General features: G+C 47.6%; 1 protein-coding gene across 1 annotated transcript in view; it reads right to left on the reverse strand.

Moving 5' to 3' along the window:
* The window catches only part of CNOT1 (CCR4-NOT transcription complex subunit 1), a 1177977-nt gene that overhangs the window by 454021 nt on the left and 697479 nt on the right, over positions 1-26477 (reverse strand). Inside the window, exons 25-26 of the mRNA XM_069215998.1 lie at positions 13647-13787; positions 13019-13198 (exon numbers count right to left, since the gene is read on the reverse strand). Coding sequence (XP_069072099.1) covers positions 13019-13198; positions 13647-13787 — 321 coding nt within the window. The remainder of the gene's footprint in view (positions 1-13018; positions 13199-13646; positions 13788-26477) is intronic.

A 26477-nucleotide genomic window follows, 5' to 3' on the forward strand; every position in this document is an offset into this window, starting at 1 on the left:
GGGCCACCTGGGGGTCGCTCCTGCACTGGAGGTCGGATCCTTCAGGTCCTGGGGGCTGCGGGTGCGGAGTCTTTACCAGGCGTCGGGTCTTTGAAGCAGTCAGTCGTGGTCAGGGGGAGCCTCGGGATTCCCTCTGCAGGCGTCGCTGTGGGGGCTCAGGGGGGTCAACTCTGGCTACTCACGGTCTCGTAGTCGCAGGGGAGTCCTACCTGTGGTGTTTGTTCTCCACAAGTCGAGCCGGGGCGTTGGGTGCAGAGTGCAAAGTCTCACGCTTCCGGCGGGAAATGAAAATGTCACTTACCCAGTGTACATCTGTTCGTGGCATTAGTCGCTGCAGATTCACATGTTTGGCACAGTCCGCTGCCTGGTGTTGGGCTCGGAGTATTACAAGTTGTTTTTCTTCGAAGAAGTCTTTTTTGGTCACGGGACCGAAGGACTCCTCCCTCTTCGGCTCCATTGCGCATGGGCGTCAACTCCATCTTAGATTGTTTTCCCCGCAGAGGGTGAGGATGGAGTTGTTTGCTATAAATAGTGCCCATGCAATGGAGTGAATATGTATGTACATTAAGAGTTTATAATAATTATTTTCAAATGTACCAATGTTTAAGATTTAAGATCTACTTCTAAACGGCTACAGGCTTCCCGGGGAGGCGGGAGGGTACATGTGAATCTGCAGCGACTAATGCCACGAACAGATGTACACTGGGTAAGTGACATTTTCAGTTCGATGGCATATGTTGCTGCAGATACACATGTTTGGCATAGACTATAAAGCAGTTACCTCCCCTAAAAGCGGTGGTTTAGCCTGTAGGAGTTGAAGTAGTTTGGAATAATGTTCTTAGTACAGCTTGGCCCACTGTAGCTTGTTGTGCATTTAATACGTCTACACAGTAGTGTTTAGTAAACGTATGAGGCGTAGACCAGGTTGCAGCCTTACATATTTCGCTCATAGGAATGTTTCCTAGAAAGGCCATTGTAGCACCTTTCTTTCTGGTTGAGTGTGCCTTTGGTGTAATAGGCAATTCTCTTTTGGCTTTAAGATAGCATGTTTGAATACATCTGACTATCCATCTAGCAATGCCTTGTTTAGAGATTGGATTTCCTATGTGTGGTTTTTGAAAAGCTATGAACAGTTGTTTTGTTTTCCTGATTAGCTTTGTTCTGTCAATGTAGTACATTAGTGCTCTTTTGATGTCTAATGTATGTAGTGCCCTTTCAGCCACGGAATCTGGTTGTGGGAAGAACACTGGCAATTCTACTGTTTGATTTAAATGGAATGGTGAGATTACTTTTGGCAGAAATTTTGGATTTGTTCTTAGAACTATTTTATTTTTGTGTATTTGAATAAATGGTTCTTGTATGGTAAATGCCTGTATTTCACTTACTCTTCTGAGGGATGTGATTGCAATGAGAAATGCGACTTTCCAGGTTAGATATTGCATTTCACAGGAATGCATGGGTTCGAAAGGTGGACCCATGAGTCTTGTTAAGACGATGTTAAGATTCCATGAAGGAACTGGTGGTGTTCTTGGTGGTATAATTCTTTTTAGCCCTTCCATGAATGCTTTAATAACTGGTATTCTAAATAGAGACGATGAATAAGTAGTTTGTAGGTAAGCAGATATTGCTGCCAGGTGTATTTTTATAGATGAAAAAGCGAGATTCGCTTTTTGCAAATGTAGTAAGTATCCCACTATGTCCTTTGTAGAGGCATGCAATGGTTGTATTTGATTGGAATGGCAGTAGTAAACAAATCTTTTCCACTTAGATGCATAGCAGTGTCTAGTGGAAGCTTTTCTAGCTTGTTTTATGACCTCCATGCATTCTTGTGTGAGGTCTAAGTGTCAGAATTCTAGGATTTCAGGAGCCAAATTGCCAGATTCAATGATGCTGGGTTTGGATGCCTGATCTGTTGTTTGTGTTGTGTTAACAGATCTGGTCTGTTGGGTAGTTTGACATGCGGTACTAGTGAAAGGTCTAGTAGAGTTGTATACCAAGGTTGTCTTGCCCATGTGGGTGCTATCAGTATGAGTTTGAGTTGGTTTTGACTCAACTTGTTTACTAGATATGGAAGGAGAGGGAGAGGGGGAAAAGCGTATGCAAATATCCCTGACCAACTCATCCATAGAGCATTGCCTTGTGATTCGCGGTGTGGGTACCTGGATGCGAAGTTTTGGTATTTTGAATTTTCTTTTGTTGCGAACAAATCTATCTGGGGTGTTCCCCAAATTTGAAAGTACTTGTTCAGAAGTTGGGGGTGAATTTCCCATTCATGGACTCGTTGGTGGTCTCGCGAAAGGTTGTCTGCTAGTTGGTTTTGTATTCCTGGAATAAATTGTGCTATTAGGCGAATGTTGTTGTGAATCGCCCACTGCCATATTTTTTGTGTTAGGAGGCACAATTGTGTTGAGTGTGTTCCTCCTTGTTTGTTTAAATAATACATTGTTGTCATGTTGTCTGTTTTGACAAGAATGTATTTGTGTGTTATTATGGGTTGAAATGCTTTTAACGCTAGAAATACTGCTAACAGTTCTAGGTAATTGATATGAAATTTTGTTTGGTGTATATCCCATTGTCCTTGAATGCTGTGGTGATTGAGGTGTGCTCCCCACCCTGTCATGGAAGCATCTGTTGTTATAACGTGTTGAGGCACTGGGTCCTGAAATGTCCGCCCTTTGTTTAAATTTTTGCTGTTCCACCATAGAAGCGAGAGGTATGTTTGGCGGTCTACCAACACCAGATTTTGAAGTTGACCCTGTGCTTGTGACCATTGTGATGCTAGGCACTGTTGTAAGGGTCGCATGTGTAGTCTTGCGTTTGGGACAATGGCTATGCATGATGACATCATGCCTAGAAGTTTTAGCACAAATTTTGCTTGTATCTTTTGGTTTGGAAACATAGCACTTATTACCTTTTGGAATGCCTGCACTCTTTGTGGACTTGGAGTGGCAATTCCCTTTGATGTGTTGATGGTTGCTCCTAGATATTGTTGTGTCTGACACGGTTCGAGGTGTGATTTTGTATAGTTGATGGAAAACCCCAGTTTGTGAAGGGTTTGTATGACATATGTGGTGTCGTTTGTGCAGTTTTTTACTGTGTTGGTCTTGATTAGCCAATCGTCTAGGTAAGGGAACACATGTATCTGTTGTCTCCTGATATGTGCTGCTACTACTGCTAGACATTTTGTGAACACTCTTGGTGCAGTTGTTATTCCGAATGGAAACACTTTGAATTGGTAATGTATTCCTTTGAATACGAACCTTAGGTACTTTCTGTGAGAAGGGTGTATCGGTATATGAAAATACGCATCCTTTAGGTCTAATGTGGTCATGTAATCTTGCTGTTTGAGCAGTGGAATGATGTCTTGTAGTGTGACCATGTGAAAATGGTCAGATATGATGTAGGTATTTAGTGTCCTGAGATCTAATATTGGTCTTAATGTTTTGTCTTTTTTTGGAATTAGGAAGTACAGGGAGTAAACTCCTGTGTTTTTTTGTTGTACTGGTACTAACTCTATTGCATCCTTTTGCAGTAGTGCTTGAACTTCTAGTCCTAAAAGTTCTAAATGTTGTGGTGACATTTTGCGTGTTTTGGGAGGGATGTTTGGTGGGAATTTGTGGAATTCTATGCAATAGCCATGTTGGATTATTGCTAATACCCAATTGTCTGTTGTAACCTGTTGCCAAGATTGGTAGAATTGGCTTAGTCTTCCCCCCACTGGTGTTGAGTGAAGGGGTTGCGTGACTTGAAAGTCACTGTTTAGGTGGAGGTGTTTTTGGAGTCTGGAATCTTCCCCTACTCCTTGGGAATTGACCCCCTCTATGTCCCCTGAAACCTCCCCTTTGGAATGAACCTTGATATGGTGTGGTTCTTGTTTGTTGGCTGGTGGTGTCTGTGGGTTGGCCACGAAACCCCCCTCTAAATGGACTTTTTCTAAAAGAGCCTCTGCTCTGCGGGGAGTAGAGTGCGCCCATGGCTTTGGCCGTGTGTGTCCTTTTTAAGTTTGTCAATGGCTGTGTCCACTTCAGGGCCAAAAAGTTGTTTTTCGTTGAAGGGCATATTAAGGACAGCCTGCTGGATTTCAGGTTTGAAGCCTGAAGTGCGGAGCCAAGCGTGTCTCCTTATGGTGACAGCAGTGTTGACTGTTCTCGCTGCAGTATCGGCTGCGTCCAGTGAAGAGCGGATTTGATTGTTTGAGATCGTTTGTCCCTCTTCAACTATTTGCTGCGCCCTTTTTTGGTATTCTTGGGGAAGATGGTCTACGAGAAGTTGCATCTCATCCCAGTGTGCGCGGTCATATCTGGCCAGCAGCGCTTGAGAATTTGCGATGCGCCACTGGTTGGCTGCCTGTGATGCTACTTTTTCCCGCCGCATCAAATTTTCTGCTTTCTTTGTCCGGAGGTGGGGCGTCGCCAGATGTATGTGAATTTGCTCTCTTGCGAGCTGCCCCTACTACTACGGAGTCACAGGTGGTAACTGCGAAGTAATAAACACTGGGTCTGTGGGTGGTGGTTTGTATTTTTTATCCACCCTTGGGGTGATGGCTCTTGATTTTACGGGCTCTTCAAAAATTTGTTTTGCGTGCCGTAACATCCCTGGTAGCATTGGGAGACATTGATATTGGCTATGTGTAGCCGAGAGGGTGTTAAATAAAAAATCATCCTCTATAGGATCGGAATGCAGTTGGACATTGTGGAATTCTGCAGCCCTAGCCACCAGTTGCGAGTATGAGGTACTGTCCTCTGGCGGTGACGGCTTTGTGGGGTATGAATCTGGATCATTGTCCGGCACTGGGGTGTCGTATAGGTCCCAAGCGTCTTGATCCTGATTATCTTGACTTATGGTAGTTTGCGCTGGTGAGTGCATTTGTGGCGGTGTTTGTGCCGGCGATGCCTGTTGTGGTGGAGAGGGCGGAGGCGTGACTTTTTTAACCACTTTGGCTTGTGGTTGTGCGTCATCCTTGAGAAGTCCGATCCTTCTTTTCCTCATTATTGGGGGAAGGGTTGATATCTTCCCTGTGTCTTGCTGGATGTACAGTCTCTTTTGTGTGTAGTCTGATTCTACACTTTGGAGCTCTTGTCCAAATCTGTGCATCTGGCCACTTATTCCTTGTTCCTCTGGGTAGGACGAAGGTGTGGAAATTTTCGGCGCCGAGAGAGAATCTTTTTTCGGCTTCGGCACCAACAGAATTTTTGTGCCTTTCGGCATGGAGTCTCGGTGCCGATGTTTTTCGGTGCCGGTATCTTGTTTTTGTCTCTCGGAGCCGCTATCTCGGCTCCGAGGTTGCTCCATGGCGGTCCCTCGACCGGAGTCGGGTGTCTTCGCTATGGGCGTGCCCTTTTTCGGCGCCTTCGACGGGTCCCCTGTTTTATGGGTCGAGCCATGGCCTGTTGGCAGTGGCGTCCCCTGGGCTTTTGTTTTCTCGATTGTTTTACTTTTCGACGTCTTACTCACTGTTTGTTGCTGTTGTTCGACGTCGGAGTCTCCGGATTCTGAGTCCGGAACCGAGAATGTTTCCTCTTCGTCGTCGAAACATTGTTTTGTCGGCGTGGACGCCATTTGTAGACGCCTGGCTCTTCGGTCCCGGAGTGTTTTTCTGGACCGGAAGGCTCGACAGGCCTCACAGGTATCCTCCTTGTGCTCGGGGGACAAGCACAAGTTACGGACCAAGTGCTGATCTGTATAAGGATACTTACTGTGACATTTTGGGCAGAAACGGAACGGGGTCCGTTGCATCGGCTTCGATGTCGCACGCGGTCGGGCCGACCAGGCCCCGATGGGGGATCGAAGCTACCCCAAAGTCTTCCGATGATCGGTGTCGATGTACCTAACTATCCCGATACCGAACGTAACAATACCGACGCTTTCTTCCGAGATTCTGACTAACTTTCCGAACCGAAACACGGAGCGAAAAGGAATACGTCCGAACCCGACAGCGGAAAAAAAACAATCTAAGATGGAGTCGACGCCCATGCGCAATGGAGCCGAAGAGGGAGGAGTCCTTCGGTCCCGTGACCAAAAAAGACTTCTTCGAAGAAAAACAACTTGTAATACTCCGAGCCCAACACCAGGCAGCGGACTGTGCCAAACATGTGTATCTGCAGCAACATATGCCATCGAACCGTGTGTTTCAAAGTTGCAGTCTTTGGGGAACAGAGCCGCTGTCCTCTGGAGTTCTTGGTCCTTCTAGATGCAGGGTAGTCCTCTGAGGCTTCAGAGGTTGCTGGACCCTGGGAATGCGTCGCTGGAGCAGTGTCTTTAGAAGTGGGGGAGACAGGCCGGTAGAGCTGGGGCCAAAGCAGTTGGTGTCTCCGTCTTCTCTGCAGGTTTTTCAGTTCAGCAGTCCTCTTCTTAGGTTGCAGGAATCTGAGTTCCTAGGTTCTGGGGAGCCCCTAAATACTGAATTTAGGGGTGTGTTTAGGTCTGGGGGTAAGTAGCCAATGGCTACTAGCCCTGAGGGTGGCTACACCCTCTTTGTGCCTCCTCTTTGAGGGGAGGGGGGCACATCCCTAATCCTATTGGGGGAATCCTCCATCTGCAAGATGGAGGATTTCTAAAAGTCAGAGTCACCTCAGCTCAGGACACCTTAGGGGCTGTCCTGACTGGCCAGTGCCTCCTTGTTTTTCTCATTATCTCCTCCGGCCTTGCCGCCAAAAGTGGGGCTGTGGCCGGAGGGGGCGGGCAACTCCACTAGCTGGAGTGCCCTGGGGTGCTGTAACAAAGGGGGTGAGCCTTTGAGGCTCACTGCCAGGTGTTACAGTTCCTGCAGGGGGAGTTGTGAAGCACAACCACCCAGTACAGGCTTTGTTACTAGCCACAGAGTGACAAAGGCACTCCCCCCATGTGGCCAGCAACATGTCTGGTGTGTGGCAGGCTGCTAAAACCAGTCAGCCTACAAGGGTAGTCGGTTAAGGTTTCAGGGGGCACCTCTAAGGTGCCCTCTGGGGTGTATGTTACAATGAAATGTACACTGGCATCAGTGTGCATTTATTGTGCTGAGAAGTATGATACCAAACTTCACAGCTCAGGGTAGCCATTATGGTGCTGTGGAGTTCGTGCATGACAGACTCCCAGACCATATACTCTTATGGCTACCCTGCACTTACAATGTCTAAGGTTTTGCTTAGACACTGTAGGGGCATAGTGCTCATGCACCTATGCCCTCACCTATGGTATAGTGCACCCTGCCTTAGGGCTGTAAGGCCTGCTAGAGGGGTGACTTATCTATACCTGTAGGCAGTGTGAGGTTGGCATGGCACCCTGAGGGGAGTGCCATGTCGACTTAGTCGTTTTATCCCCACTAGCACACACAAGCTGGCAAGCAGTGTGTCTGTGCTGAGTGAGGGGTCCCCAGGGTGGCATAAGATATGCTGCAGCCCTTAGAGACCTTCCCTGGCATCAGGGCCAGTGGTACCAGGGGTACCAGTTACAAGGGACTTACCTGGATGCCAGGGTGTGCCAATTGTGGAAACAAAAGTACAGGTTAGGGAAAGAACACTGGTGCTGGGGCCTGATTAGCAGGCCTCTGCACACTTTCAAATCAAAACTTAGCATTAGCAAAGGCAAAAAGTCAGGGGGTAACCATGCCAATGAGGCATTTCCTTACATCTGTCACTAAACATGTACTATTGTTTCCACAATTGGCACACCTCTGGTACACAGATAAGTCCCTTGTAAAAGGTACCAGTGGTACGAAGGGCCCTGTGACCAGGGAAAGTCCCGAAGGGCTGCTACATGTTTTGTGCCATCCTAAGGGACCCCTCACCTAACACATGCACACTGCTATTGCAGATTGTGTCTGTGTGGGTGAGGAGAAAAAGGCAGTCTACATGGCATCCCCCTCAGGGTGCCATATCCACACCCCACTGCCTGCGGCATAGGTAGGTCACCCCTCTAGCAGGCCATACAGCCCTAAAGACAGGGTGCACAATACCAGAGGTGAGGGCATAGCTGCATGAACACTATGCCCCTACAGTGTCTAAGTCTATTCTTAGACATTGTAAGTACAGTGTGGCCATATTAAGTATATGGTCTGGGAGTCTGTTAAAACAAACTCCACAGTCCCATAATGGCTACACTGAATACTGGGAAGTTTGGTATCAAACTTCTCAGAATAACAAACCCACACTGATGCCAGTGCTGGATTTATTAAAAATGCACACAGAGGGCATTTTAGAGATGCCCCCTGTATTTTACCCAATCCTTCAGTGCAGGAGGGACTGGTCTGTGCCAGCCTGCCACTGAGACGAGATTCTGACCTTCTGGGGTGAGAGCCTTTGTGCTCGGAGGCCAGAAACAAAGCCTGCACTGGGTGGAGGCGCTTCCCACCTGCAGGAACTGTAAGACCTAGCAGTGAGCCTCAAAGGCTCAGGCTTCATGTTACAATGCCCCAGGGCACTCAAACTAGTGGAGATGCCCGCCCCATGGACACAGCCCCCTCTATTGGCGGCAAGTCCAGAGGAGATAATGAGAAAAACAAGGAGCAGTCACCTACCAGTCAGGACATCCCCCAAGGTGCCCTGAGCTGAGGTGACCACTGCCTTTAGAAATCCTCCATCTTGATTCTGGAGGATTCCCCCAATAGGGATAGGGAGGTGCCCTCCTCCCCTCAGGGAGGAGGCACAAAGGGTGTAGCCACCCTCAAGGACAGTAGCTTTTGGCTATTGCCCCCAGACCTAAACACACCCCATAATTCAGTATTTAGGGGCAACCCTGAACCCCGGAAATCAGATTCCTGACAACCTACAACAAGGACTGCTGACCTGAAAGCCCAGCAGAGACAACGGAGACACCAACTGACTTGGCCTCAGCCCTACCGGCCTGTCTCCAGACTCAAAGAACCTGTACAGCAACGCATCTCACAGGGACCAGTGACCTCTAAGGACTCAAAAGACTGCCCTGAATCCGAAGGACCAAGAAACTCCAGAGAACTGCGGCACTGTTCAAAAACTGCAACTTTCAAGAGCTTCACTCTTCCCGCCGGAAGCGTTAGACTTCACCCTCTGCACCCGACATCCCCGGCTCCCAGGCGACTGCAACCTCGTGACCGGGACCACACCCCTGGACTCCCACAGTGACGCATGCAGAGAGAATTCAGAGGCTCCCCCTGATCGCGACTGCCTGTAACAAGGAACCAGACGCCTGGACCAAGCACTGCCGACCAGAAGGAACCAAACTTCAGTGCAGGAGTGACCATCAGGCGACCCTCTGCCTAGCCCAGTTGGTGGGTGGCCCAAGAAGCTCCCCCTGTGCCCTATCTGCACTGCTAGAATGACCCCCAGGTCCCTCCATTGATTTCTATTACAAACCAGACACCTGCTTTGCACACTGCACCCCGCCGCCCCTGAGGGTGTGGGTTGTGCGCCTAGTGCCTACTCCCCCCCACCCCCTGTGCGCTTCAAAATCCCCCTGGTCCTCCCCCCCCCCCCATCCCCGAAGACGCAGGTACTTACCTGCTGGCAGACTGGAGCCTGAGCACTCCTGTTCTCAATAGGCACCTATGTGTTTTGGGCCCCTCTTTTGACCTCTGCGCTGCTGGTGTGGTAACTTTGGGGTTGCCTTGAACCCTCAAAGGTGGGCTACCTATGCCCAGGAACTTGAACTTGTAAGTGCTTTACTTACCTGAAAAACTAATCATTACTTACCTCCCCAGGAACTGTTGATTTTTGCAGTGTCCACTTTTAAGATAGCTTATTGCCATTTTAACTAAAACTGTGTATGTTACTGCTCTAATTCAAAGTTCCTAACTTACCTATGTGGAGTACCTTGCATTTTATGTATTTACTTCAAATCTTGAACTTGTGGTTCTTAAAATAAACTAAGAAAATATATTTTTCAATATAAAAACCTATTGGCCTGGAGTAAGTCTTTGAGTGTGTGTTCCTCATTTATTGCCTGTGTGTGTACAACAAATGCTTAACACTACCCTCTGATAAGCCTGCTACTGGACCACACTACCACAAAATAGAGCATTAGAATTATCTAATTTTGCCACTATCTTCCCTCTAAGGAGAACCCTTGGACTCTGTGCACACTATTTCTTACTTTGAAATAGTATATACACAGAGCCAACTTCCTACACCAGGTCAGTAGTTGGAGAAGTGTGGCACAATGGTTAGAGCGGCAGACCCTGATGCAGAGATCTGGCCCGGGACCAGGGCTCAATTCCCTTGGACCAGATAACTCTTGCCTCAGTGCCTGATCTAATTAATGGGTCCCACTCCAACTCTGGGAAATAGCTTGCTCAATCTCCACAACGGCCGTGACAGCGCTTGGATGCCTGCTTCATCCTGGGGGTTGCCCAGGAGTGGGCGCCTCACAGGGAAAACAGAGGAGCATTTTGACAGCTGTATGCGTACAACACCTTGAGACCCTAACAGGTGAGTAGTGCGCTATACAAGTGCGAAGTTAAAGTGTAGTTAATTCCCCCACTCCTGGACGAAGTTTCTCAATCTTCCACAGACTGGTGTGCTGTGGCAGAAAATGTAATAGTTGATTTCCCCTTTTAATGATGGTGTTGCGGCTGCTGTGCAGTCACTTATTTGAAGGCATTGATCCACCCCTGGCTGTTTGACATCCCCTTCTGGCTCTTTCTCAAAAGTGATTTCGTGCCTGCTGGTACTGGCAGTTTTTCTGTGTTTTATCAGTTTGTGTGCCACTCTGGAACCCTTGCAGAGTAGTTCCTGTTTCGAAGTACCCCTGTGGGTTGGTTTTCTTGTTGAGAATGATCCCCTACTTACTCCTCCAAGAGACTGCAGTGCAGCCATGGATTCTGCTGTTTCGTTGTCCTTCTTAATTTGCTTGAGGCTTTCGTCCACCGAGTTTCCAAACAATTGTTGACCATTAAAATTAGTATTTATGTTTGTGTGTATTTCATGTTGAAATCCTGAAATTCTCAACCAAGAGTGGCGCCTGAGGTTTATCCCCATCATTATTTGTCGACTAGATGTGTCTGCAGCATCCAGGGCAGATTTGAAGCACGCATTCACCAACTTTCCCCCCACTTTCTGCCAAGTGAGCTCCCCATTTCAGATACTGCTCTGGGAGAGGTTTTATCAGTTCTCCCATCTCTTCCCAATGCTGATGAGCGTGCCTAATGAGTAGTGCATTTGAATTTGCAAAACACCGCTGGTTGCAGCACTAAGGTCAATCCTGCGATTTATAATCTCCATCCTTTTACTCTCCTCCTCTGGAGGTGGACCTGAGGTGAAGGGAATGTTTGCCCTCTTTCTTGAAGTTCACATTACTATGGAGTCTGCTGGTACAGTTCCCTTAATGCATGCAGGATCTTTAGACAAATATTTATATTTCTTCTCTGCCCTTGGTGTGACAGCTTTGCAGGGACCTGGCTCTGTAAAGGCTTCCCTACCCTCATCTAGTATGCTTGGAAGCAGAGACAGATACTAGTTCCTTGCCTGACTTGGCAGCAAAGATTCTAAGAAAAACAAAATACTTGAGGCTTGTCTTCAAGCTGAAAATTACCCTACTCAACTGCATTCTTGATTAATATATTGCATATACCAATATCATCTAGAGGTGAGGTTTTTGATGGGTAGGTACCTACTCCTATGGATAGCCTCCTTCCAAATCCTCACATTGAGCTTCAATGTATTCCCCTTCATCTGAAGCCAGATACATTGGTTGTTCCCCGTCCTCCTCATGAAACAGTTCCTCCTCCTGAGCTTCGGGCATGAGGAGGTTGAATTTCTTGGACAACCAAAGACTACGGTTGTAGATGTCAAAAACGTCTGTGGGATCCTGAAACACCTCAGACTTGTCAAAATCGGTTCTCCTTTGTAGGATAGCCACCATTTCGCCTCAAATCTTTTCCTCTCCCCCCCCCCCCCCCCCAAGTTGAGACGGCCCATTCTTCGGGGTCATGAGTCGTGTCTTTTCTCTTCGATGCCGAAGCTTCTTTGTGTGAAGGCGCAGTCGAAGAACGTCACCGTTCCGCTTGAGGATCTTGGTTCTTCAACGACAAAGCGAGCTTTGGCATTCTGTCCTTTGACAAAGTTTGTATCTTTAGAGCTCCTTCTACACCAACAACCCTTTACTGGGCTCTGTGAGACTCCTTTTCATGGGGCTTGCCTGCGGATGTGGCAAGCATTTCGACACAGAGCTTCCCCTTTGTACCTGCAAGTCTTTTATTCTACTCTGGTGTCTTAGCAGAGGTTGAAGGCTCTAACATCTGATTTTCTGCACTTATTTGGGGAGTCTTCCTCGACCCCCGGACTACCCTCTGAGGTCTCGTCTTCACCCCTTCAGTGACATTTGACTCATCGCTCGAAAGTGCCAGATCACGCAGAGGGTTTTTTGTTCCTGGAGAGTGTAATGGGCCAGTCTTTGTCTCTCTCTCACCCTCACTTTCTTAGATGTAAACATGGAGCAGGTGTTACAATCTTTGCTCCGGTACTCGATCAGGAGATAGAGGTTACATACATGGGGTCTATCCCTCTGTGCATACTTAAGACTATTTTTGCAAAATGAAACTGTCTTCGCCATTACTCCGAATAGGGAGGCCAAAAACAGGCATTCCGGGTAAATCGTCAAGTTAACGTGAGAAAATAATTTGCGCTCTGAACTCACTCTGGCATTCGTCTGAACTCTGTTGATGACGTCTGTATTCCAGTGGCTAAATTCTTGTTTAATTTTTCTCAAACCTTCAAAGTTTCTTCCCCATGTGTTTGAGACGTCTCTGCAAACATACAGACCCAGCAGCGGGGGAAAAAAAAAACCTAAAGATGGCAACCTCAGGTAGATACATCTGGTGTAAGTAAAACGATGTCAAAAAGGCACACCAAATGGTGATTCTGTCGACGCCCACCAACACACAAACATAGAAAGCTAGGAAAAACAAAATGTGGTGAAATAGTTGAGAATTCCAGACCCAGCCACTAGATGGCAGAATAAAGCATGTTATGTGAATCCACAAACTATTCACACTGCAAAACTTGGCACAGCCACTGTGTCAAAAAATTTAAAGATGAAGAAGCAAACTTAAAAGAATAGACATCCACACCTTAATGTTCCTGTAAGTCTCATTAAGCACCATCTTGTTAAACTCAAGGTTCTTCAGGGTGTCCAAGAAGTTTGAATACAGACTATGGAAATTTGGCTCAATACTGACTCGCTTCATCACAAGGTACTGGGAAACCCATGGCATGAACTCTTCCTTTACTGTTTCCTTCAGTTCTTCAACCTAGATAGAGAATAAAAAGTTATAATTCCACACAAAACAAAATTCTATATCCCCATTAAATAATTGAGCATCCAAACACTACGAAAAAGGGTACGAGTCAACATGTCCTAAAAAATTAAAAAGAAGGAGACTACTAATTGTCAATTTGTAGATTATCGTATGGAAATATATGTAGACCAACAAGGAATGTTACACTACACTATGCGCACAAGAGACAAATTCTAATGCATTTTGAAGCTTTAATACAGATGAAAATTTAGGAATTATACATATAAACAAAAAAAACCAAGTAAAGCTGAAAAAAACAGGATTACAATTTTTTTTTATCCACCAGCATTAAGGAGCAAAATTACCTCAATTATTACCATTGTCTATAAATTAAGTCATGGGATACGTAAATCGGTTCACGTTGAACTTTAAAGCACCAGTATATGCACCAGACACTGACCTTCTGTGTCATGTTGGACTGAGACAAGTTGTTGAAAATGAATGCAATCTTCTCTTGCACATTTTCAGGGGGCTCCATGATTCGCTCTGTCTGATCAGTTGCCACAAGAAGGGTATCTATGTTGGTGGTGTTTATTGATGGCTGGAGGAAGGAAAGGGAGCAAAAAGAAATACAATCAGATAAGGTTTGGGGGTAATACAGCTTTTTCTGTGGGTACTGTACGAAAAAATGGGTGCTGCCCAATTACAAACTGAATCATTGCATTTAATGTTAAACTAACCTCAAATTAGTTTAAAGCATGGTCCAATTCCAAGCTGTGCACCTTCAGGTTCATGGCCCGGAAGTCGGAGCACGACTTTGGACCATGATTGCTCTCCAGACACCACAAACACACGAGATGTGGATCAGTCACTGACATCATGCACTGAGGTACAAGTTACTTACCTTTGGTAATGAAATATCTGGTAGAGACACATTCTAGTTACAGATTCCATACATTCAAATTTCCCCCAGGCGTCAGACTGGATTTGGAGATTTTTCTTCATGCAATACCCTTGCGCGTCGGTAGGTGGCGTAGGTCTACTCCGCGAGCATTATAGTCACTGTGATGACGTCAGAAATAGTACACAGACGCCGCCTGAGCGCAGTGACATCAGTTTCTTTTAACAACTTTCCACGCCAAAGCACAGAGCTGCTAAGAACACTGAGATTGATGTGCCAGAACTAAGGACCTGAAGTGGAATCCCTGTCCCTAGAAATCAGTTGGCAAGCGGGGCGGTCGGGTGGGTTGGTAAGGAATCTGCAACTAGAATTAGGTCTCTACCAGATATTTTGTTACCGAAGGTAACTAACATGTACATCTGATAGACTACTAGTTACAGATTCCTTACCTTAGAATAGATACCCAAGCAATGCTATCCTCGGAAGTGGGCTGCAAACAAAGATCATACTAGAAAGTCTTGCAGGACCTAACAACCAAAGTAGCCGTCCCGACGGACCTGACTCTCCAGGCAGTAGTGTTTAGCAAACGTGTGTACGGATGCCCACGTACCTGTCTTACAGATATCCAGGACAGTAACTCCACGTGCTAACGCAGTGGAAGCATCAGTTGCTCTGGTGGAATGAGCATGCAAGCCCTCAGGGGGCTGCTTCTTGGCCAAAGCATAATATCTTGATGCAAATAAGTACCCTTCAAAAGATGGTACGTTTTTGCATCGCTGTAGGAAATGGCTCCTTGTTGCAGTTACCCCCCCCCCCACTTTTTGCCTGATATTGATGCTGACTTGACTGTGTGTGCTGGGACCCTGCTAACCAGACCCCAGCACCAGTGTTCTTTCACAAAAAATGTACCATTGTTTCCACAACTGGCACACAAATAAGTCCCTTGTAAAAGGTACCAGTGGTACCAAGGGCCCTGTGACCAGGAAAGGTCCCTTAGGGCTGCAGCATGTGTTGTGCCACCCTAAGGGACCCCTTACCTAACACATGCACACTGCTATTGCAGATTGTGTCTGTGTGGGTGAGGAGAAAAAGGCAGTCTACATGGCATCCCCCTCAGGATGCCATGCACACCAAATACTGCCTGTGACATAGGTAAGTCACCCCTCTAGCAGGCCTTAAAGCCGTAAGGCAGGGTGCACTATACCACAGGTGATGGCATAGCTGCATGAGCAATATGTCCCTACACGGTCTACGTCCCTTCTTAGACATTGTAGGTAAAGTGTGGCTATATTAAGTATTATGGTCTCAGAGTTTGTCAAAACGAAGTCCACAGTTCCATAATGGCTACACTGAACACTGGGAAGTTTGCTATCAAACGTCTCTGAATAATAAACCCACACTTATGTCAGTACTGGATGTATTAACAACTGCACACAGAGGCCATCTTAGAGATGCCCCCTGTATTTTACCCCAATCCTTCAGCGGAAGACAGACTGGTCGCTACCAGCCTGCCACTGAGAGAAGAGTTTCTGACCCCCCTGGGGTGAGAGCCTTTGTGCTCTCTGGGGCCAGAAACAAAGCCTGCACTGGGTGAAAGTGCTTCACACCTCCCCCCTGCAGGAACTGTAACACATAGCAGTGAACTTCAAAGGCTTAGGATTCGTGTTACAATGCCCAAGGGCACTCCAGCTAGTGGAGATGCCCACCCAGTGTGCCCCCCCCCCCACAAGCCAGGTCCTCCTCTAAGGTGACAAGAGCTGAAGTGACCCCCACCTCCTCAGAAAATCCTCCATCTTGTTTTGGAGGATTTAGCCCAACAGGGATAAGAATGTGCTCCCCTCCCCAAAGGGAGGGAGCACAAGGAGGGTGTAGCCACCCTCAAGGACAGTAGCCATTGGCTACTGCCCTGTGACCCTAACACACCCCTAAATTCAGTATTTAGGGGCGACCCTGAACCCAGGATTTTAGATTGCTGACTACCTCACAAGAAAAAGGACTGCTGACCTGAAAACCCTGCAGAGAAAACAAAAGATACTACAACTGACCCTACCGACCTGTCTCCTACTTTGAAAAGCTGCAAGAAGGGAAGCGACGTGTTCTGCAGGACCAGCAACCCCTGAAACCCCCAGGGGACAGCCTGCATCACCGAGGACCAACTTGCGCAGGCAGCAGCTCTGCCCAACCAGAAGAAAGGAAACCATGTTCTAAGGGGCTCTCACCTCACTCCAGAAACTTGAGTCCCCAACACTCTGCACCTGACGCCCCTGGCTCGTGTCTGGAGAAACCAAGCAGCCAGAGAGGAACCCCAGGCAATTCAGACAATGTGTTCACCCTGGGCCAATCTCCCTGCATCCCCAAGACGACGCCTGCAGTGGGAATCCAGAGGACTCCCCCTGACCCCGACTGCCCAGGACGAAGAAACCCGACGCTTGGAAGAAGCACTGCACCCACATCCTCCAGGGAAGTCAAGACCCGACCACAGGTGCAGCGGTGACCAGCAGACGGCCCTCTCCCTTGCCCAGTCAGTGGCTGGCCCGAGAAGCTCCTCCGGTACCCTGCCTGCAACGTCTGAGTAACCCCCAGGTTCCTCCATTGATTTTAACTACAAACCCGACGCCTTGTTTGCCTACTGCACCCGGCCGCCCCTGTGCGGCTGAGGGTGTACTTTGTGTGCCCACTTGGGATGCCCCAAGTGCTCTACGAACCTCCCTTGGTCTGTTCCCCGATGACGCAGGAACTTACCGGCCAGCAGACTAGAACCGGAGAACCCTCTGTCTCCATAGGTACCTATGTTATTTGGGCTCCTCTTTGACCTCTGCACCTGACAGGCCCTTTGGTGCTGGGTGTTTGGGGTTGACGTGAACGATAGTGGGCGACCTATCCCCCGGAAACTGAACTTTTAAGTACTTTACTTACTACATTAACCTAGCTGTACTAACCTCGCCCAGAAACTTTTGAATTTTGCACGGTGTCCACTTTTAAAATAACTTATTGCCATTTTATGAAACAGTGTACATTACTGTTTTGGTTCAAAATCCTAACTACACCTATGCAAAGTAATGAAAATGTCACTTACCCAGTGTACATCTGTTCGTGGCATCAGTCGCTGAGATTCACATGGTATGCATGAGCTCGCCATCTGGTGTTGGGTCGGAGTGTTACAAGTTGTTTTTCTTCGAAGAAGTGTTTTCGAGTCACGGGACCGAGTGACTCCACCTTCTGTGCTCATTGCGCATGGGCGTCGACTCCATCTTCGATTGTTTTCCCCGCAGAGGGTGAGGTAGGAGTTGTACTATAGTAATAGTGCCCGCGCAATGAAAAATGTAAGTATGTACCTATTAAAGGATTAAGTAATATATATACAAATGTACAAAATTGAAGGTAACTTCTGAACTGCTACAGGCTTCCGGGGAGGTGGGTGGGTCCATGTGAATCTCAGCGACTGATGCCACGAACAGATGTACACTGGGTAAGTGACATTTTCAGTTCGATGGCATCTGTCGCTGTAGATACACATGGTATGCATAGACTAGTAAGCAGTTAGTTCCCCATAAGCGGTGGTTTAGCCTGTAGGAGTAGAAGTTGTCTGAAATAGAGTTCTTAATACAGCTTGACCTACTGTAGCTTGTTGTGCGGATAGCACATCTATACAGTAGTGTTTGGTGAATGTGTGAGGCGTAGACCAAGTGGCTGCCTTACATATTTCTTGCATTGGGATGTTTCCTAAAAAGGCCATTGAAGCACCTTTTTTCCTTGTTGAATGTGCCCTGGGAGTAATGGGCAGTTGTCTTTTTGCTTTAAGGTAGCAGATTTGGATGCATTTAACTATCCATCTGGCTATACCTTGTTTTGATATTGGGTTACCTGCATGAGGTTTTTGGAATGCAATAAATAGCTGTTTAGTTTTTCTGATGTTCTTCGTTCTGTCAATGTAGTACATTAATGCTCTTTTGACATCTAATGTATGTAGTGCTCTTTCAGCCACAGAATCTGGCTGTGGGAAGAATACTGGTAATTCTACCGTTTGATTTAGATGGAATGGAGAAATAACTTTTGGTAAAAATTTTGGATTAGGTCGTAGGACGACCTTATTTTTATGTATTTGTATAAAAGGCTCTTGTGTTGTGAACGCTTGAATTTCACTTACTCTTCTTAGAGATGTAATGGCGATGAGAAAGGCAACTTTCCAGGTGAGGAATTGTATTCCGCAAGAGTGCATGGGTTCGAAGGGTGGGCCCATGAGTCTTGTTAGAACCACGTTTAGGTTCCATGAAGGAACAGGTGGTGTTCTTGGTGGTATAATTCTTTTAAGCCCTTCTATGAATGCTTTGATAACTGGTATCCTATACAAGGAAGTTGAATATGTAGTTTGCAGGTATGCAGATATTGCTGCAAGGTGTATTTTAATAGAAGAGAAGGCTAGCTTTGCTTTTTGTAAATGGAGCAAGTAATTTACTATATGTTTTGGAGTTGCCTCTAGTGGTTGTATCTGATTATGATGGCAGTACCAAACAAATCTTTTCCACTTACTTGCGTAGCAGTGTCTAGTGGATGGCCTTCTGGCCTGCTTTATGACTTCCATACACTCTTGGCTAAGTTGTAAGTGTCCGAATTCTAGGATTTCAGGAGCCAGATTGCTAGATTCAGCGATGCTGGGTCCGGGTGTCTGATCTGTTGTTTGTGTTGCGTTAACAGATCTGGTTTGTTGGGCAGTTTGATGTGTGGTACTACAGACAGATCTAGCAGTGTTGTGTACCAGGGTTGTCTTGCCCACGTTGGTGCTATTAAAATGAGTTTGAGTTTGTTTTGACTCAATTTGTTTACTAGGTAAGGAAGGAGAGGGAGAGGAGGAAAAGCGTAAGCAAATATTCCTGACCAGTTCATCCATAGGGCATTGCCTTGGGATTGCTTGTGTGGGTATCTGGACGCGAAGTTTTGGCATTTTGCGTTCTCTTTTGTTGCAAATAAGTCTATTTGTGGTGTTCCCCAGAGTGTGAAGTAGGTGTTCAGAATTTGTGGGTGGATTTCCCATTCGTGGACTTGCTGGTGATCTCGAGAGAGATTGTCTGCCAGCTGATTCTGGATCCCCGGAATAAACTGTGCTATTAGACCAATTTGATGGTGGATTGCCCACTTCCATATTTTTTGAGCTAACAAGCTTAACTGCGTTGAATGTGTTCCTCCTTGTTTGTTTAGATAATACATCGTTGTCATGTTGTCTGTTTTGACAAGGATGTATTTGTGGGTTATGATTGGTTGGAAAGCTTTTAGTGCTTGAAAAACTGCTAATAATTCTAGATGATTTATATGCAGTTTTGTTTGATGTATGTTCCATTGTCCTCTTATGTTGTGTTGATTGAGATGTGCTCCCCACCCTGTCATGGAAGCATCTGTTGTTATTACGTACTGTGGCACTGGGTCTTGGAAAGGCCGCCCTATGTTTAAATTTATACTGTTCCACCATAGAAGCGATAGGTAAGTTTGGCGGTCTAGCAACACCAGATCTAGAAGGTGACCCTGTGCTTGAGACCACTGTGAGGCTAGGCACTGTTGTAAGGGCCTCATGTGCAGTCTTGCGTTTGGGACAATGGCTATGCATGAGGACATCATGCCTAGGAGCTGTAGTATTGTTCTTGCTTGTATTGTTTGGTTTGGAGACATGTGTTGAATGACCCTGTTGAAATTGTGGATCCTTTGTGGAGTTGGCGTTGCTACTCCTTTTGTTGTGTCTATTATGGCTCCTAGATATTGCTGTACTTTGCTTGGCAGAATGTTTGATTTTGCAAAGTTGACGGTGAACCCTAAATTGTAGAGGGTTTGTATGACTTGATTTGTGTGGTTTGAGCATTGTGTGAGCGAACTGGTTTTGATTAGCCAGTCGTCTAGATACGGGAACACATGTATTTGCTGCCTTCTGATGTGTGCAGCGACTACTGCTAGGCACTTTGTGAATACTCTTGGAGCGGTTGTTAAACCAAAAGGCAATACTTTGAATTGGTAATGTATTCCTTTGAATACAAACCTTAGATATTTCCTGTGTGATTGATGGATTGGTATATGGAAATATGCGTCCTTGAGGTCTAGGGTTGTCATGTAGTCGTGTTTTCTGAGCAATGGTAACACTTCTTGTAGTGTGACCATGTGAAAGTGGTCTGATTTGATGAATGTGTTTACTACCCTGAGGTCTAGAATTGGTCTCAGTGTTTCGTCCTTTTTTGGTATCAAGAAGTACAGTGAATAAACTCCTGTGTTTATTTGTGTGCTTGGTACTAATTCTATTGCATTTTTTTGCAGTAGTGCTTGAACTTCTATCTCTAGAAGTTGTGAATGGTATTTTGATAAATTTTGTGATTTTGGTGGTATGTCTGGAGGGAATTGCATGAATTCTATGCAATAACCATGTTGGATAATTGCTAGGACCCATGTATCTGTAGTTATTTTGTCCCATGCTTCGTAATATTGATGTATCCTCCCCCCCACTGGTGTTGTGTGGGAGGGGTGAGTGACGTGTGAGTCACTGCTTGTTGGTAGTGTTTTTGGGGCTTTGAAATCTTCCTCTATTCCTAGGAAATTGCCCCCCTCTATACTGGCCCCGAAAACCTCCCCTGTACTGTCCCTGGTAGGTGGGCGGTGCGGACTGTGAGGTGCTAGCTTGTGTGGCCTGACCCCGAAACCCTCCTCTAAAAGGTGTTTTGCGGAAGGTGTTATAAGATCCTCTGCTCTGCGGGGAGTAGAGTGCGCCCATGGCCTTGGCAGTGTCAGTGTCCTTCTTGAGCTTTTCTATAGCTGTGTCGACCTCCGGACCGAACAGAAGTTTCTCGTTTACTGGCATGTTAAGCACTGCCTGCTGAATTTCTGGCTTGAATCCAGACGTTCTGAGCCATGCGTGCCTACGGATGGTAACCGACGTATTAATGGTTCTTGCGGCCGTGTCTGCTGCATCCATGGAGGAGCGTATTTGATTGTTGGAAATGTTTTGACCCTCCTCAACAACCTGTTTTGCTCTTTTTTGCAGATCTTTTGGGAGATGTTCAATGAGATGCTGCATCTCATCCCAGTGGGCTCTGTCGTATCGCGCTAGCAGCGCTTGTGAATTTGCGATGCGCCACTGGTTTGCTGCTTGGACAGCAACCCTCTTCCCGGCTGCATCGAACTTCCTACTTTCTTTATCTGGGGGAGGTGCATCCCCAGAAGTGTGTGAGTTTGCCCGTTTTCTGGCAGCCCCTACCACCACAGAGTCTGGTGGCAGCTGAGAGGTGATGAAGACAGGGTCCGTAGGAGGCGCCTTATACTTTTTGTCCACCCTAGGCGTCACTGCCCTACTTTTAACTGGCTCCTTGAAAATGTCCTTTGCATGGCGTAGCATGCCTGGGAGCATCGGCAGGCTTTGGTAGGAGCTGTGGGTTGAGGAGAGGGTGTTAAATAAAAAATCATCCTCTACTTGTTCTGAGTGTAGTTCCACATTATGGAATAGAGCTGCTCTAGCCACCACTTGTGAGTAGGCTGTGCTGTCTTCCGGTGGTGATGGCCTAGTTGGGTATGTGTCTGGGCTGTTATCAGACACTGGTGCGTCGTACAAGTCCCACGCATCCTGATCTTGGTCGTCGTGGCTCATGGCGGTGTGAGCTGGCGAATGTGACGGGGTGTAAGTTGGCGAAGCCGGAGTTACAGGTGGAGGCGAGGGAGGAGGTGTTACCTTTTGTGTTGTTTCTTGCTGAGGAGTAAACTGAAGCGTTCTCTTTCGTTTGACAGGTGGAAGGGTACTGATCTTCCCAGTCCCCTGCTGAATAAAGATACGCTTTTGCGTGTGATCCACGTCAGTGGATTGCAGTTCTTGTTCAAATCTATGTTTCTTCAGTTGAGAAGACATAGAATGCTCTTCGGTATAGGAGCCAGAAACAGGGTCTGATGTCGCTTTTTTCGGCTCCGAAAGCCCTGTCGATTGTTTTTTCGGCTCCGAGGTAACCTTCCTCTTTTTCTGTGCCGAAAATTCTTGGCCTCTATGGTCTTCGGCGCCACTGTCTCGGCGTCGATCGGTGTCGACACCGAACTCTCGGTGTCGATGCTTCTGTTTAGCACTCTCTCGGTCCCGAGGAGGCTGCGTGCCGGTGTCTCGACCGAAGTCGGACGATCTCGACACTGAATGGGCCTTTTTCGGTGCCGATTGTTGGTCACCGAGAATTTGGGTGGAGCCATGGCCGGTTGGCAGTGGCGTCCCCTGGGCCTTCTTTCCTTTTTTAAGGTTTGATCTCGACGTCTTACTCACAGTTCTTGTAGAGTGTAGCTCGTCGGAGTCTGAATCCTGGATGGAAAAGGATTCCTCCTGTTCTTCTTCTGTCTCGAACTGTCGACGCTCTTTTGGCGTGGACGCCATCTGCAGTCTTCTCGCTCGACGGTCGCGCAGAGTTTTTCGGGACCGGAACGCCCGACAGGCCTCGCAGGATTCTTCACTGTGCTCGGGTGACAGGCACAGATTACAGACCGAGTGCAGGTCCGTATAAGGATATTTGTTGTGGCATTCGGGGCAGAATCGAAACGGGGTCCGATCCATCGGCGTTGTCCTCCACGCGGTCGGGCCGACTAGGCCCCGACGGGGTGCCGAAATCTACCCCGAAGGGCACCGAAGCGCTTCGATGTTCAACGCGTCGTCGTATGTGTCTATCTCTAACCGGATCGCAACGATACCGTCGAAAATCTTCCGTCTTCAGCTATCTTTCCGTTCCGAAACTCGGAGCGACATGAACACGTCCGAACCCGATGGCGGAAAGAAAACAATCGAAGATGGAGTCGACGCCCATGCGCAATGAGCACAGAAGGTGGAGTCACTCGGTCCCGTGACTCGAAAACACTTCTTCGAAGAAAAACAACTTGTAACACTCCGACCCAACACCAGATGGCGAGCTCATGCATACCATGTGTATCTACAGCGACAGATGCCATCGAACCTTACATTTAATGTACTTACATGCAATTTGAATCTTGTCGTTCTAAAATAAATTAAGAAAATAATATTTTTCTATATAAAACCTATTGGTCGGAAGTTAAGTCATTGAGTGTGTGCTCTCATTTATTGCCTGTGTACAACAAATGCTTAACACTACCCTCTGATAAGCCTAACTGCTTGACCACACTACCACAAATAGAGCATTAGGATTATCTACTATTGCATCTGTCAAGCCTCTGGGGGAACCCCTGGACTCTGGGCACACTATCTCTCACTTTGAAATAGTATATACAGAGTCAGGTTCCTACAACCCCCTTCCCTTTATTGACACCCACATACCCCACAAACAGTTGAACATCCACCCGGAAATCTTTAGTAAGATTAACATAGAACGCCAATGCTCTTTTTGGGTCCAGACGGTGGAGTCTCTCCTCATGAGAAGGATGTAGGTGATGGACTGGCCCACATGTCAAGGAGTAACAACCTTGGGAAGGAAGAAAGCCTTAGTGCACAACACCACTTTGTCAGGGTGCACAGACAAGAATGGAGGCTTGGAAGAAAGGGGTTGAAGCTCACTCACTCTGCGAGCAGAAGTGATGACAACAAGAAAGACAGTCTTGAAAGTGAAGAGCCGTAAAGGGCAATTGTGCATCAGCCCAAAGGGAGTACACATTAAGGGCAAGATTGAGGTCCCACTGAGGCATGAAAAACGGAGTGGGAGGAAATAAATGGGTGAGCCCTTTTAGGAATCTACTCACAATAGGAGATTTAAAGAGTGATGGCTGACCAGGTAGCCTAAGAAAGGCCGAAATGGCAGGTAAATACCCTTTAAGGGTGCCCAAAGCAGAGCCCTGCTGGGCCAAAGAAATAATTAACAAAAGAACCTCAGATAGCGGGGCATCAACAGATTTGTTAGTACATCATGCCACATATTTATGCCAACGACAGGCATATACCGTTTTGGTGGAGGGAGGCCACATCACAGACTTTGGGAGGAAGATACAAATTCGTCAACTGTCGCCGCTCAACCTCCACCCATGAAGGCAGAGATAGGACAGGTTTGGGTAGAGAACTGATTTCTTGCTTGCAAGATCCAACCGAAGAGGCAGTCTGAGTGGAGGATCGATGGCCATGCTCAATAGCCCTGGATACCATACTCTCCGTGCCCAGTCCGGAGCCACCAAGATGACTTGGGCCCAGTCGTTTCTGATCTTCTTTAGAACTCTGGGCAGAAGTGGTATAGGCAGAAAGGCATAAAGGAGGCTGGAGTTCCATTCGAGTCTAAAAGAGTCACCAAGCAAGTGCCACCTTGGAAACTCCAACGTACAAAACAGCTGACATTTTGCGTTCTCTGCAGAGGTGAAAAGATCTAACCAAGGCTCTCCTCACTGCTGAAAGAGACCTTGCGCCACCTCCAGATGGAGACCCCATTTGTGATCAGGTGTGCATCGACAGCTGAGTTCGTCCACTTTGGCATTAAGAGAACCCGCTAGATGTTGAACCACCAGGGTAATGTCCTGATGTTCCAGCCATGTCCAGAGGCACAGTGCCTCCTGACAAAGGGTCCAGGACACTACTCCGCCCTGTTTGTTGCAGTGAAACACTGCAGTAGTATTGTCTGAGCACCTGTACTACTTTCCTTTGAAAGAGGGAGGAAATGCTTTCAATGCAAGCCTGATCGCCCGGAACTCCAGAAGATTGATATGGAGCTCAGCCTCTGTAAGGAAATGCCTCCTTGGCATGGTTACCCCCTGACTTTTTGCCTTTGCTGATGCCAAGTTATGATTCGAAAGTGTGCTGAGGCCTGCTAACCAGGCCCCAGCACCAGTGTTCTTTCCCTCACCTGTACCTTTGTTTCCACAATTGGCACACCCTGGCATCCAGGTAAGTCCCTTGTAACTGGTACCCCTGGTACCAAGGGCCCTGATGCCAGGGAAGGTCTCTAAGGGCTGCAGCATGTCTTATGCCATCCTGGAGACCCCTCACTCAGCACAGACACACTGCTTGCCAGCTTGTGTGTGCTGGTGAGGACAAAACGTGCAAGTCGACATGGCACTCCCCTCAGGGTGCCATGCCAACCTCGCACTGCCCATTGCATAGATGAGTCACCCCTCTAGCAGGCCTTACAGCCCTAAGGCAGGGTGCACTATACCATAGGTAAGGGCATAGGTGCATGAGCACTATGCCCCTAGTGTCTAAGCAAAACCTTAGACATTGTAAGTGCAGGGTAGCCACAAGAGTATATGGTCTGGGAGTCTGTCATGCACGAACTCCACAGCACCATAATGGCTACACTGAAAACTGGGAAGTTTGGTATCAAACTTCTCAGCACAATAAATGCACACTGATGCCAGTGTACATTTTATTGTGAAATACACCCCAGAGGGCATCTTAGAGATGCCCCCTGAAAACATACCCGACTTCCAGTGTGGGCTGACAAGTTTTGCCAGCCTGCCACACACCAGCCATGTTGCTGGCCACATGGGGAGAGTGCCTTTGTCACTCTGTTGCTAGTAAAGGCTGTACTGGGTGGAGGTGCTTCTCACCTCCCCCTGCAGGAACTGTAACACCTGGCGGTGAGCCTCAAAGGCTCACCCCCTTTGTTACAGCACCCCAGGGCACTCCAGCTAGTGGAGATGCCCCCCCCTTCGGCCACGGCCCCACTTTTGGCAGCAAGGCCAGAGGAGATAATGAGAAAAACAAGGAGTCACTGGCCAGTCAGGACGGCCTGTAAGGTGTCCTGAGCTGAGGCGACTAACTTTTAGAAATCCTCCATCTTGCAGATGGAGGATTCCCCCAATAGGATTAGGGATGTGCCCCCCTCCCCACAGGGAGGAGGCACAAAGAGGATGTAGCCACCCTCAGGGCTAGTAGCCATTGACTACTAACCCCCCCAGACCTAAACACCCCCCTAAATTGAGTATTTAGGGGCTCCCAGAACCTAGCAAGATAGATTCCTGCAACCCAAGATGAAGGACTGCTGACCTGAAAGCCCTGCAGAGAAGACGGAGACACCAACTGCTTTGGCCTCACCCCTACCGGCCTGTCTCCCCCCTTCAAGAAAAACTGCAACAGCGACGTGTTCCCCAGGGTCCAGCGACCTCTGAAGCCTCAGAGCACTACCCTGCATCTAAAAGGACCAAGAACTCCCGAGGACAGCCGCTCTGCTCCAAAGAAGAAAAAACTTTGCAACAAAGAAACAAACTTTAAAGGACTACACGCTTCCCACCGGAAGCGTGAGACTTTCCACTCTGCACCCTACGCCACCGGCTCGACCTGTGGAGAACCAACACTACAGGGAGGACTCCCCGGCAACTGCGACCCCGTGAGTAGCCAGAGTTGACCCCCTTGGGCCCCCCCAGCGACGCCTGCAGAGGGAATCCAGAGGCTCCCCCTGACCGCGACTGCCTGCTTCAAAAGAACCAGACATCTGGTAAAGACACTGC

Source organism: Pleurodeles waltl, chromosome 12 (genome assembly GCF_031143425.1).
Source record: "Pleurodeles waltl isolate 20211129_DDA chromosome 12, aPleWal1.hap1.20221129, whole genome shotgun sequence".
In the NCBI taxonomy this organism is placed as follows: domain Eukaryota; kingdom Metazoa; phylum Chordata; class Amphibia; order Caudata; family Salamandridae; genus Pleurodeles; species Pleurodeles waltl.